This window comes from Topomyia yanbarensis, chromosome 3, assembly GCF_030247195.1.
Source record: "Topomyia yanbarensis strain Yona2022 chromosome 3, ASM3024719v1, whole genome shotgun sequence".
NCBI classification, from domain to species: Eukaryota; Metazoa; Arthropoda; class Insecta; order Diptera; family Culicidae; genus Topomyia; species Topomyia yanbarensis.
The window spans coordinates 315,238,730-315,252,539 of NC_080672.1; the positions used below are offsets into that span (position 1 = coordinate 315,238,730).

At 41.2% G+C, this 13,810-nt stretch overlaps 1 protein-coding gene across 2 annotated transcripts in view; it reads right to left on the reverse strand.

The window, feature by feature from the left end:
* LOC131692145 (uncharacterized) overlaps positions 1-13,810 on the reverse strand; it is a 309,783-nt gene that overhangs the window by 37,269 nt on the left and 258,704 nt on the right. For both annotated transcript variants that reach the window (XM_058979022.1, XM_058979021.1), the window contains exon 7: positions 57-191. In XM_058979022.1, the coding sequence (XP_058835005.1) occupies positions 57-191 (135 nt within the window). The remainder of the gene's footprint in view (positions 1-56; positions 192-13,810) is intronic.

Consider the following 13,810-nt stretch of genomic DNA (forward strand, 5'->3'; position numbering starts at 1 on the left):
CTGGAAGAAACATTCATTAGTTGTATTGTTACGGGTACTATCTGGGAGGAATTCACTGTTTTTGGTGACAATAGGAGAAAAGCACTTGCAGGTAAACCGCAGCTTGCAGTATGCCTTTTTGTGGTCCAGAAGTTCCGTCAAATCCGTAAACATTTCCCGACAGTTTCCGCAAATTAGTGTATCTGGGTTACCTGAAATTGAGAGAAACGTTACATTTATTATTAATAATACATTAAAATTAACAATGGATTTTTGCATTTAGATTTTTCAAATAATTTTCAATTATTTCATCTTTCGATTTATTTATTTTTAATTTAAAATCACAGCTAAGCAATAATTCATCTAAAACCAACAATGTGACCATGTTCTAATCCACCATACACTAACTGGAAATGCAATTTCACGACCCATAGAGTTCAAATCACCACGATTTCCTATTCGGGTTGGAAAAAAAGAACAACAAACGAACGAATAACAAAACCATCCCCGCCCGAGTTATATTTCCGTGCCTTTAATTAAAATATGAATATTTTATCAACTAGCTAGGTACAACCGGGTAGACGCTTCCATTCATTCATTTATTTGTTACGGATACCATCAACAGTCACCAGGCTTCTCCGCAGTGCTACGAGCAGCATCACAGGAAGCAAGGGCGCCATTTGAACCAGCAGCGGTAACAACAGCGTCAACCGGAGTAATGATCTGTATGGAGCACACACTGTGTCGGAATGTAGTATGTAGAAAGAAATAGGAAAGTTGTGAAATAGATAGATAATTGCCGCAGTAGGAAGTTTGGAAGATCCTGTCTCCACTCCCACACACAGGACCGGGACGATTGGTGAACACTGGTTGTAGTGTCAGGACTGTGACCAGGGTTGCCACATATACAGATTATTCTGTATTTAAAGATTTTGCTGATGATTTTGCGACCAAGATTCTGTATATACAGATTACAGATTTTCACTCAAAACACCGATTTTTCTAAAATATCAATAAAAATAACAAATAGTATTTTGTAATGTAAATATTAGGTACCTAAATAAAACATATTGATGTACTTTATTTCTCGCTGAATAGTAAGCTTCATCCGAACACAATGTTCTAAGAAGATCCGAATTAAAAGCTGTATGAGTTGCTGTTAGAGGTTTACATTAAACTTAAGTAGTTATGTTCGCATAATGCTGATGCTGTTCGATTGATGCTGTTTTTTCTTGCCTTGGAAGTAATGATTGCGCATTATTGTTTGGAGACTACAATCAGTCTGGCTTCATTTGGGATACACATGACAATGTCGCACATGTAGTCAACGTGCTTCGCTCTTATATTTCTACCGCTTGCGCTGCGATATTGGACGGATTCAGCTTCAACTGTCTCACACAAATTAATAGCATTGAAAATCGTTACGGTCGTATCCTGGACTTTGTCTTATTGAATGAGACAGCACTAGCCAACTATCAGATCTACGAACCTGCTGAATCTATTTCTGTGATTGATGCAAATCATCCTCCTGTCGAAGTTATTATTAGTCTGCCGAATCCTATAATTTTTGAGCATATCCCGAATGATCTTGGTCTTGACTTTCACCGAGCTGATTTCTTGGGTCTTGCATCAGCACTCATGCAGATTGGCATTCACTTGAGCATGCGGAAGATATTGACTGTGCCGTTGCATATTTCACTGCCCTGATCAATGTCCACTTGACTGATTATGTTCCTGTGCGTAGACCAGCCCGTAAGCCACCGTGGGCTAATGCACATCTACGACATCTTAAACGACTCAGATCTAAGGCACTTCGCTTGTATTGCCGTACACGCTGTCGTTTCGCCAAATATCGTTTTGCGCTAGCGAGTAACGATCCTATAACATTTTGTTGTACAAATACAAGCAAACCTGCGCAACAATCCCCGACAGTTTTGGAAATTTGTGAACTCCAAGCGGAAGGCAAACGGATTACCTATTGATACGATTTTGTAAGATCAGACTGCTAGCTAGTCTGGCTTCGGAAAAGTGTCACCTATTCGCCACTCATTTTAAAAGCGCATTTAGTGATACTACCTCGTCTGCTGATCAAATTGCACGTGCTTGCAGAGACACACCATTAAATATTTGTTCTCTGAGAAGATTACGAAATATGGACGCTGGTGCTCAGATCGATACGGTATATACTGACTTGAAATCAGCGTTTGACAGAAATGACCACGGAATACTTTTTGAAAGATTGAAATTAATTGGCGTCTCTATTGATCTTATTCGTTGGCTCGGATCATATCTGAGTGATCGTCAACTTATAGTGAAAATTGAATGCGCATCCTCCGGGGCGTTTTCAAACAAATCGGGCGTTCCTCAAGGGAGTAATTTGGGCCCATTCTTGTTTACACTATTTATTAATGATCTAGCTACAATATTATCACCTAGGTGTCACTTATTTTATGCTGATGACGTCAAGTGCATCCGGGATTGTTTAGTTTTACAACAGCTCTTGGACAGATTCGATGACTGGTGTTCCACAAACTTGCTAACAATCAGTATTCACAAATGCACTGTAATATCGTATCATCGCAAGCTTAAGTCAATTTCGTATGACTACTGTATTGGAGATCAGAACCTTGAGCGTGTTCTACAAGTGCGCGACCTTGTAATCACTTTGGACTCGGCACTGTCATTCCGACCTCATTACGACCATATCATTAACAAAGCAAACCGCCAGATGGGATTCATGTTCAAAATCTCCAATGAATTTAACGCGTTGTGTGTCCGACGCGGTACCCGGGTACCTTTTTAAGTTTCAATTAATTAAATTGCTATGTTTTATCCATAGCTGGAAATTGAAACTTTGTGACATCTTAGAACTTCACTAAGTCAAGCTTTTGGGTTCATAATATTGTTGATATAGTAAGGGTGGGAGTGAGGAGGGTCTCCTAATTTTTTTTACTACGTAACAGGCCGACGTGGGTACCCGGGTACTCACAAAACTAAAATGCCCGTAACTAAGGTAATATCCAACCGATTTCGATACTTTTGGCCATTTTGTATTCAGGAACTCATTCACTTTTGGACTTGGTAAAAATAAATCGGGTTACTTCATTCGGTTTCCGAGATTCCGGGTTTCCGGAAGAAGGTTCCAGTGCTGGGGTACTATTTGCGAACTTCAATGGAATACTAGCAATATGGGTATCAAAATTCTTGGAATTGCATCAGTAGGCTGTATCTCGTGGTTTTGGAACCATTTGGTGATTTGACCCCGGAACGGACATTCCGGAGCAGGTTCCCGTGGGGCCGTGAGTGGCCATTCCATTCCAATTCCATTTTTCAAATTGCCATAGGGTCCCGTAACAATAAAAAACAGACTTCCGAGACAATTTGAATTTGATACTCATATTGCTAGTACATTATTAAAATTTACAAATCATATCCTAGTACTGGAACATTACTCCGGAAAATCCGGATTACCAAAAACCAGATCTATTATTCCGGCTCTATTGTACCTGATCGAAAAGTTCCGGAATCCAAAATATCTAAAAGTGTCCAAATCGGTTAAAGGAAGCCATAGTTATGAGCATTTCAATTTGTGGGTACCCGGGTACCCTCGTTGGCCTGTTAAAGGTGTTTGTTTGTTGAACACATAACTGTTAACGACCCTCTCTGTCTCCGTTCACTATACTGTGCATTGTTACGGTCGATCCTAGAATCTAACTCCATGGTATGGTGTCCGTATCAATCAATATGGGTAGCCAGAATTGAAGCAATGCAAAGGAAATTCGTTCGTTATGCACTGAGACGCCTTCCGTGGCAAGACGCTTTCAATCTTCCACCGTACAAAGATCGCTGCAGATTATTAGCTCTACACTCGCTGGAAAAAAGAAGAAGAAGCCCAGGCTGTTTTCGTCACTAAAATACTTCTTGATGAGGCAGATTCTTCGGAGCTATTGCGCCAACTACACATATATGCACCCGAGCGTGTGCTTCGTCAACGAAACTTTTCGCTTTTGGAACATAGGAACTCTTTATATGGTGGTCATGGCTCTATTCGCTTCGTGTCTGCCACTTTCAACGAAGTGTTTACGTGTCGTGTCATCTACTACCTTCAAGAACCGGTTCTTGAGAAGTTTTTGATTTGCCTGAAATTTAGATTATTGAAATTCTTTTATTTTATTGTGTTGTAATTTTTAATTTTAGTCATTTATTTTTAAGAATTTGTATTGTATTTTATTGTAGTGTATGGCATTGTATTGTACTGATTATTGGACCGAAAAGATATGGGGTTTTGACGCCAATTTGAGAAGAGTTTACATGAGGCTTCACTTAAACTGGCTTTTACTCATCCTAATACTTAATATTTAATATTTCATTAAGACCAGCAAGATCAGATGATAACACAAAATAAAATAAAAAAGAATGCTTTTTAACCCTTCGAAAGTCGCGCTTTGCCCTGAGTACACATTGTTATGAAATTCAGATGAAATTGTCTTGGAAGCTCCTTCGTGTCATTATTTCAAACCAAAAGCTTAACTGTCTCGAAGTTGTAGAATGGCAGATAGCAAGGTCAAAATATGATATGCAATATAAAAGAAACAATAATTATGCGAAATAAAAATAATTCGTTGTACTGGTCGCACTGGAAATATATCTTGCTTGTATATCACAGAGTCCTCTCCCAATTCAGTAAAAAACTAAAGTGGCCAGCTATGAAACTGTGAAAGTCACTGTGTGAGCATAATAGAGCAAACAAACTAATTTGCAATACTATCGTCAGTCGTATGTCTAAGCTTTAAACGGAAGGTTAGCTCATCACTTGGCGAATCCAGCCAGATGGCTTAGGAAACCAACAGAAATCGCAACAGAATTGTCTCGTAAACGGTTTTCGAGAAATTTTCTCATAAATTGCTTAGGCTTTAAAACATAAGAAGTAGACGTGATAACCAGACCTCTTTTTCAATTATCTTTAATTATAAATTTCAATATCTGTTTGTAATTTTTTATTCTTTGTCTTTGTCCAGATAGGACAAGGTTGTAACACGTTGTCTTCCTGGGTCGAAATAATTATTTTGTAAAACTTCTAGTTAAACTTCAAATACAGATTTTCAATTCAGATTGTTTTCATTGCGATACAGATTTAAAAAATTTTTCTCGAAAATTTCAGATTGCCACGTTGACAACCCTGGAGTCGAGGTCAGTTCAGCAATTCCGCTGGAGCAGGGCGTCCGGTTCGCTGGAGCCCCGACGACTGGTGGTGCCTTGTCGCGGTCTACTCAGTTTAGTCTCCGGCGGTGAAGCTAGCTTACGCCGACAGAGAGTTCCCCGGCGAACAAAGTTCTCCCGATATCGATTCTTCTTTGGTTTTAGCACCACAACTTCTTGAGCCCTTTGACTTCTTGTTCGGTGCCATTTATCACCGCAACACCTTTAAGCTGTTTGGTTCCCCTCTCGTTCCATTTCGCCCCCTTCCCCGATGAGCCATTCAGCTCCCGACTTTATTAAAATCTTGTTTGCGAATTACTCGGTTTAGTCCCCGACGGTGGATCTAGGCTTTTCCGGCGAGAGAGGTTCTCCCGAAGCCGAGCGGTAGATTTCTCCCAATACCGATGTTCATTTCCATGAGCCAGTCAGCTGCCCGCTTCGTCCCGATCTAATCGATCTAGTCCCTGGCGGTGGATCTAGCCTACTCACGAGCTACCCAGTAGGATGTCGAGGTCGGTCCGGCGATTCCGGGGAAGCCCTGACGACCCGAACCCGGTACTACGTCGCGTACTACTCAACTCGTCCTCGGCAGTGGACCTAGTCTACACCGCCGAAATCCCGATTAGTGGTTTCACGGCGACTTTCCATCCCATGGCTCTACTTTGTTGGTCCTTTCGCCACTTCATCTTTGCAGCTTGGAGAGTATACTCGTAACCATTCTGATGACAGCGTCCCAGGTATGCTCGTCGTGGCACATCCCTACAACGATATTGTCAACTGTCACAACAGGCATACCCCTGCGAACTTTTTAGAACCTAGGGCAATCGAAGACCACGTGTTCCGATGTCCCTTGCACGTTCACCCACTCCGGGCAGAGTAGTAACAAAGAATGTCCAAACCGATGCAAGTACTTCCAGAAGCATGCGTGCCTGGACAACGTCCAATGGAAGTTCACCTCTCCATACTTCCTATGCACCCAAGCCAACACATTCGGGATGAGTCGGTGGGTCCACCTTCCTTTCTCCCCAATGCCCCACTCCTGCTGCCACTTAACCAACGAGTCCGCTCGGACCAGTATCCTTGCATTACGAACATTTCTCCGCTGGTAGCATTCTACGTTCTCAGCCAGAGTGATACAGATGACGGGCATCCCGGCGATAAAGCATACTGCCTCCGACGATATTCTTCAGCACTCGCAACTCGTGCGGTCATCAGCTCTTCAAGATCTGGCATAGATAGTCGGAAACCCTCATTCTGTGCAGCGCTGCGTCTCCCAGCTGGCGCTGCTAAATGAATTCTTCACATTTAGGGACTAGAGTGCAGTATCGATCTCCTTTTCGTTGCTGTTTAGATGCCTTCCCAAAACGCTGCCTTGCGCTCTTTCCTATCTGCCTCCAGATAGGCAGCGCGTAGCATACTAAGCGTCTCGTTCAACCAGTAAGCTAAACGCCGGCTACTACTATCCGAAATGTGCTATCTGAACGTTCATTGTACAATCGTACCACTAACTTCGATAGCGCTTCTTGCAGGATACACCTTCTTAGATTTTGTTACTCAATGGGCATTCGACCATCCTTCCGTAACTTTGCCTACCTCCAGCGCCTTGTCGGCAGCGGCGTCCCGTAAACGAATCATCGCTGTTTGAGTTCTTCCGTATCTTTTCTTTAACCGGATCGTCATGCGGACGTCGCCCAGGTTACACTGCTGCTTCAGTGCACCTCTTAGCTCGTCTTCCGTCGTGATTTAATCAAGGTCCATGCACACAATTACTACTTCTGGGTTTAAGGTTTTACTTCTGCCTTTTTATCCATTGATTTGGTAATAGATCTCCTGTAAGGTCGAGCTAATAGTCGTGGGATCCTTCTTCAATACGAAGAGCATCGCGCCTTTTGTGAGCAGCGCTTCATAAGTCGTCGCGTCATTGGCTTTGACGAGCACCGCTTCTCCCTTTTATGCCTTCTGACGAGCCGAAGGTTTTCCTTTCATCGTCTGCTCCATTTTTTGCTCTCCCTTCTGCTTTTGCTGTTTCCCGTGATTCTCCTTCCGACCTACAACGGTACTCCAGTTTTCTTCCTGTTGGGTGATGCCTCCTTTCTTACGGCAACAAACAGCGTCCTCGAGCGTTTGCTTTTTGGGCCTGCCTGGTGTTCCGTCTCCTGGGGAGGTCCAGGAAACTGGCATGTTCTCCATTCCAATCTTCTTCTCCTTGACCTGCCTCGGAGGGGCTAGGAAGATAGTAGCCTTAGCCGAAGCCAATACTCGCTCAACTACATCAGTCCTCCACGTTGCCGTGCCATACTCTTTCACGACAGACACTAGCGACTTTCCGGTGCTGAGAGCCATCTCCTTAATGTCCATATGGGCATTACCAAAGACCTTAGTATAAAGGTACGCAAAGAGTGTGCAGAAAGTGAAGCCGAAAAAAGTCTACCTATCGAGCAAAATTAGAATCCAACTTTGCTGCAGAGGTATCAGAGATTGATTCCAATTGTGCTCGATAGGTAGGCTTTTTTGACTTTACTCTTTGCGCAACTGTTCTCTATAGACTGTGGGCATTACTTCTTGCCTCCATAAATTTGTGGAGATCCTCTACCAAGTGCTTCGCTGCCACTACTTTCGGCTCCTGTGGAGTGTAGCTCATCCCGCTCTGCTCTGGCTATTGTTGCTGCTGCTTCTCCTCTTCCTGCTTTTGTTGAATGACTTCAGCTGTTGATAGTGGTGGTGACCTCACCAAACCTCTGGCAAACAGATTCGCCACGCTCGATCCATTTATATGAGTTTCTTGTTTTTGTCTCTCTTTTATTGGGGAACTGGAAAAAGCATTGCGTTCAGTCATGAAGTAGATGGAGTGGTATATGAATCTCTGATCACCGCAGATCTTAGTTCGGTTTCTCATCTCGCTCAGTTCAGACGCTAGAAATCGCTCCGCTGCTATAGCAGGGCAAGTAATCAAATTTACCCGCGCGCCGCTTGGTCTATTTGCAAAGGCAAAAATTGATTCTTTTTACCTAGTGTGTGAAACGTGAACAAACAATCAGTGACAATACAAAGCAAGAGTATGCCCCGTTGCGGGCAAACTGTGTTGCTGTTAACTACTCGAAATGTCCGGTAAGACCATCAATTCGTGAAGTGGAGCAAAGGTTGAAGGTGAACACGAAGCTCAACGTAGCAGAAGTTAATGCGGTACAATTCCACCATTTACGTCATGCGGTACTGATTATGCTCAAAAACATTAGTCAAGCCGAATCATTTGCTTCCCAGAACAACATGAAACACGTCGTCGAATGTAATGACATTTTATACAGTATCCCAACGTACATAGACGTTGGCAGTATTGAAATAAAGATACATGAGCTGGCACTACGTACTAGTTCCTCCTTTATTAAAAAATCATGACAAAATACGGAGAGGTGAATGGTGTTACGGAAGATATTTGGAGGAACTTCTTCCCAGGACTCCGCGATGGCGTTCGTTTGGTGAGAATGCGTCCGACAAAACCTATTCCCTCTTACTTGACTTTCACATGCACGTCACTTCAAGGTGTTGAATATTCTCAACGAACACTAATCACGTACCCAGGACAAATTCCTACATGTCAATATTGTTATCAGCCGCTACACCACGGGAAACCTTGCGCAGAGACTGCTAAGGAAATTCCACGCGATACGACCAAATCCGGTATAGAGTCGTCGTATGCTAAACCACAACCGGTTGGTAAACCAACGAATGCGGACCGGGCATTCACAAATCCCAGCTCAACAAGTTGCCATTACCAACATCGAAGTAACAACGATTACAGCAAATGTTTCCAAACCAACAACCAACACCACCAATAAGGAATCAAATACCGATGAAGAAGGATTTACAATAGCGACCTGTAGGCACAAACAACAAATAATAACATCTGACCGTGAGTAACATGAATTCAGTATCGATGACGACATGAACATAAACGAAAACACGAGAGAAGACGGACCGAATGACCCCTAAGGTGCGGCAGACAACGCACCAAATATTTCACCACCAAGGAAAAGGATCTCAACACGCAGCAGTAAGATGCGTCCACTAGACCCGATGAACAGGCTGTAACAATATTTTTTCTATCTTTACGTATTGTAAAAACACAAAAGATTTACGGCTCAGTTGTGCTAACGCAATGAGCCGTGTCAAATATATTTAAAATAAAAAATGGATCTCTTATATAATACATATTCATATTATACTCGTAGCATTGGCAAGAGATTTTATACTTTTGAATTCCAAAATTCTAGTGGATTCATTTGATTTATTTGATTCATTTGATTGATTTGATTTATTTGATTAATTTGATTCATTTGATTCATTTGATTCATTTGATTTATGTGATTCATTTGATTCATTTGATTCATGTGATTCATTTGATTCATTTGATTCATTTCATCTTCATTAATTTTTTTTATTTACTTAATTCAACCTAACAATTGAGTCCATTTTGTTTATTCTACTTATTTTATAGCTATTTTGAAATATTGCCTAATTTTTCATTTAAAGTATTAATCTAAATTGATTTATTTATTTTATTAATTTAATTTATGTTAAGCATTATACTCATTATATGAATTTTGTAACTTTTTTTATGTCTCTGTTTTTTTTTAATTTCATTTGTGTTATTGATTTTTTATAATTTTTCAGTTTATTCGTGGTTTCCTCCGTGCATTACTCGAAACTATTTTCATCCTGTCTCTAGTTGGGTCACATGCGTTCTACAACTAATGAAGATCCAACAGTGATATGTCTAATAAATATCTCATCTCACGGCTAGGTGGATAGAGTCGTTTTTTGTTACAAATCAAGATTTTGAATAAATGCATTTTTCATATATTATTTTGTGTTGCATTTGATGAGATCTACAACCTCATTTAAAAATACAAATTCACTGTACTGCCCATGATCGCATATCAGTCCCATAAAGATAGGAAATCCCATAGAAAACGGGACAACTATGCGATCATGGGTAGTGTAGCACCGTGTTATTGTAGTTGATATCGAAACCCATCAAAATTCCAATTCATACTCTTTTCCGACGTGGTGTGCAACATCACAAAAAGCGTAGTACAGAGCGTAGTGATGGAAATTTGTGATGGCTCAAATCATGTGTGTTTGTGTACCTGTTTCTCCAGCCACGTTCCTCGTTAACCTTCTATAAAGCTTCCCATTTTACAGCACCTCGCATCGCTCGCATCAGTTGTTCTCGTCATCATCAGCTGGTCCGGGTGGGTAGAAAAACATTCAACAAAAACCTTCAAAAGCTAGGAAGGACGAGATGATCCAGAACTCCCACCGAACTCTCATACTTATCACCGACACTTTTCGCCGCCGGTGTTTGTTTTTCTGGCACGAGCCAACCCAGGCCGGGTGTGAAAATCTGGTTTTATTTGCAAAGGAAAACAAGAAAATCATCGGCTTGCTGCGGTCGCTACAGTCGCTGTCGGGTTGTTTGCAGAAGATTTACCATTTTAGGACGTTTTGCATGTACCTATCTACCCCTGGCACAGACTCGGCTGGCTCGGTGGTGTCTGATGCCAATGAATTATTTAATAGCTGCCTTTCAGTCGGTTAGACGATTTTGCATTTCCTGTTACTATTTGTGTCAAGGTACGTTGAACTTTCATCCAATTGCAGGTACATTTGGAATGGTGTAATAAAGTACGGGTTGTTTTTAATTTGGACTTTAAATCAGTCGTGTTCGTTTCAAACTAAATCATTTAAAACACACGGTAGATTACGGTGAACTTTACAATAAAATGCTGCTCAAAACCGCACTTCATTCAACCCTGCAAGAATGTTTTACAAACCACCAGTAATCTGAAAACTAACCCGTCTTTAAGTTCCTTCCAACAAATATAACCCACGCTCATCCGCTTTGGAAATTGATTGCCTCTGGGATGAAGGCATTCCGAAAGAGAGTAAGACTCTTGAAATTGAGGAGTGTTGTGCACTCAAACTTTCCGTTCAAAAATCTTCACCGTCTTCAAACTCCTTTCCCATTACCCACAAAACAAGACATGACAGCATCCTTCAGGAACAATCACTCCTCGAAATACCACTCCTACCGCGGTGGCCTCGTGCCGAAAGGGAAAGAACACGGCCCGCGCGGGAAAGTGCGGAAACTTTTCGTTGTCGTTGCCGTCGTTTCGTCGGTTGTCCTGTCCTGTCGAAGAGAAAAGCGAACATGTTCTCATTTTCAATTCATTGAATTTACATTCATAATTATGCTGCTTGGGCTAACTATTCGCTTCATCGCCTCTGGAGCTCTCGAGACTTGTGGAAACGACTCTAACCGACGAACTGAAGTGGAAGGACAGGACGACCTTTTCGTAGTTAGTGAGGGGGACATTGAACAACTCCGTTAGGACAGCGGCCAGCGAGTGCAAGAAAATAAGATAATCTCTTTCCGGTAGCAACGAGCTCTATTATGGAGGTGATTTTTAAAGTGCAGTTTCAACAAACTTTTCGGATTGCGCAGAGCTATTCCTAGAAGGAATTAATTCCTAACAAGTTCGCATTAATAGTTAATTTTGTTGTTAGTTGTTCCAATCAGCTGAGTGGTGTTGGTTGTTTTGCAAGTGATTGTCTTATTCTACAAAAAAACCTCAGTAGAAAAATTTTCTTTGACATTATTTTATTTCATCTCTAGGTGAGGAGTTGAAAAGCATTACCGTCTTTACGCATGGGCACACTGGGCTAAAGCCAGGAGTCCCAGAACTTTGAGGGTCCCGCGCAGGGATGCCACATTGAAATGTGTTTTTGTCAAAACAATATTTTTTAAATGTCACTGTGATGATTAAAATTGAAAAAAATGTGGAAACCTGTTTTAATTTCTAAAAAATCTGTAGAAAATCGCAACATTTCCGTAAATTTGTGGAAATCTCTTAAATTTTCGTCTAAATGCCAAAAAACTGTGAAAAAGAATCTGTGACCAAAAAAAATCTGTAACAAAAAAAATCTGCGAAAAAAAATCTGTAACATTACAGAAAAATCTGTGAATATGGTAACCCTGGTCCCGCGCTTTGGCAAACCTTAAAATCAATCTTCAGTCTGCAGTGTGGGTACTAAGAAAACTGCAACAAACTTTTGTATATTCAAAACCTCAGTATAAGCATTGATAACAAGACAAATTATAAGTTACGGCGACACACATTCTACATTCAATACACTTGCACTTCCGGTTCCAATGGGACCTCGACAAAGATATCAGTTACAAGATCCAATACCTACAATTTTCCAAAAGTTCCCATGATGCTTAACAGTTATGTGCCCAACAAAAAAAACACCTTTAACAGGCCAACGTGGGTACCCGGGTACCCACAATTTGAAATGCTCATAACTATGGCTTCTTTTAACCGATTTGGACACTTTTAGATGTTTTGGATTCAGAAACTCGTGCATTCTTGATTCTGTAAAGTTGAACCGGATGAATGGATCTGGTGCTTGGTAATCCGGATTTTCCGGGGTAGAGTTCCAGTACTAGGGTATGGTTTGTAAATTTTAATAATGTCCTAGCAATATGAGTATCAAAACTCTTCAAATTGTCTCGGAAGTCTGTTATTTATTGTTACGGGACCCTACGGCAATTTAAAAAATGGAATTGGAATGGAATGGCCACTCACGGCCCCACGGGAACCTGCTCCGGAATGTCCGTTCCGGGGTCAAAGCACCAAATGGTTCCAAAACCACGAGATACAGCCTACTGATGCAATTCCAAGAATTTTGATACCCATATTGCTAGTATTCCAATGAAGTTCACAAATAGTATCCCAGTACTGGAACCTGCTTCCGGAAATCCGGATTCCAGGGAACCGAATGAAGTAACCCGATTCATTTTTACCAAGTCTAAAAGTGGATGAGTTCCCGAATCCAAAACACCAAAAAGTATCAAAATCGGTTGGAAGTTACCGTAGTTATTAGTATTTCACTTTTGTGGGTACCCGGGTACCCACGTCGGCCTGTTACGTAGTAAAAAAATTCAGGAGCCCCTCCTCACTCCCCCCCCCCCCCCTTACTATATGAATAATATTATTAACCCAAAAGCTTGACTTAGTGAAGTTCTAAGATGTCGCAAAGTTTCGAGTTCCAGCTATGGATAAAACATGGAAATTTCATTAATTGAAACCTAAAAAGGTACCCGGGTACCGCGTCGGATACACAACGGTTAAACAAGTCAACGAAATTATTGCACTAGGCAGAAAACATTGACATAAGTTAATTTATTATACAAATTAAGAAATAGATTCTAGTTATGATAGGCAATATATAAAAACAGTTCTGGATGTTTGGTTGCGTTAGGTTTATTCTCCACCTTAACTTTTGTACAAGTACCCAAGTAACCAATAAACATTATAACGTAGCCTGCTTTAAATCTACGTACAGCACAGTCTTAAAGAGCCATTCCCAAATAACAATTGAAGTTTTATGGCTCCCATGAAAGAGCTCTTAAAACTTAGACTGCTCTTGTAGTGTGCTATAAAACTTTCAATGTTACTTGGGTTAAGCCCTATATACTAATATAATGCTAGTATAATGTCAGAAAAGACGAAATATTATGCTACCACTGTGCAGAGAATGACAGCCCGTTTTTGCGGTACAAATGCTA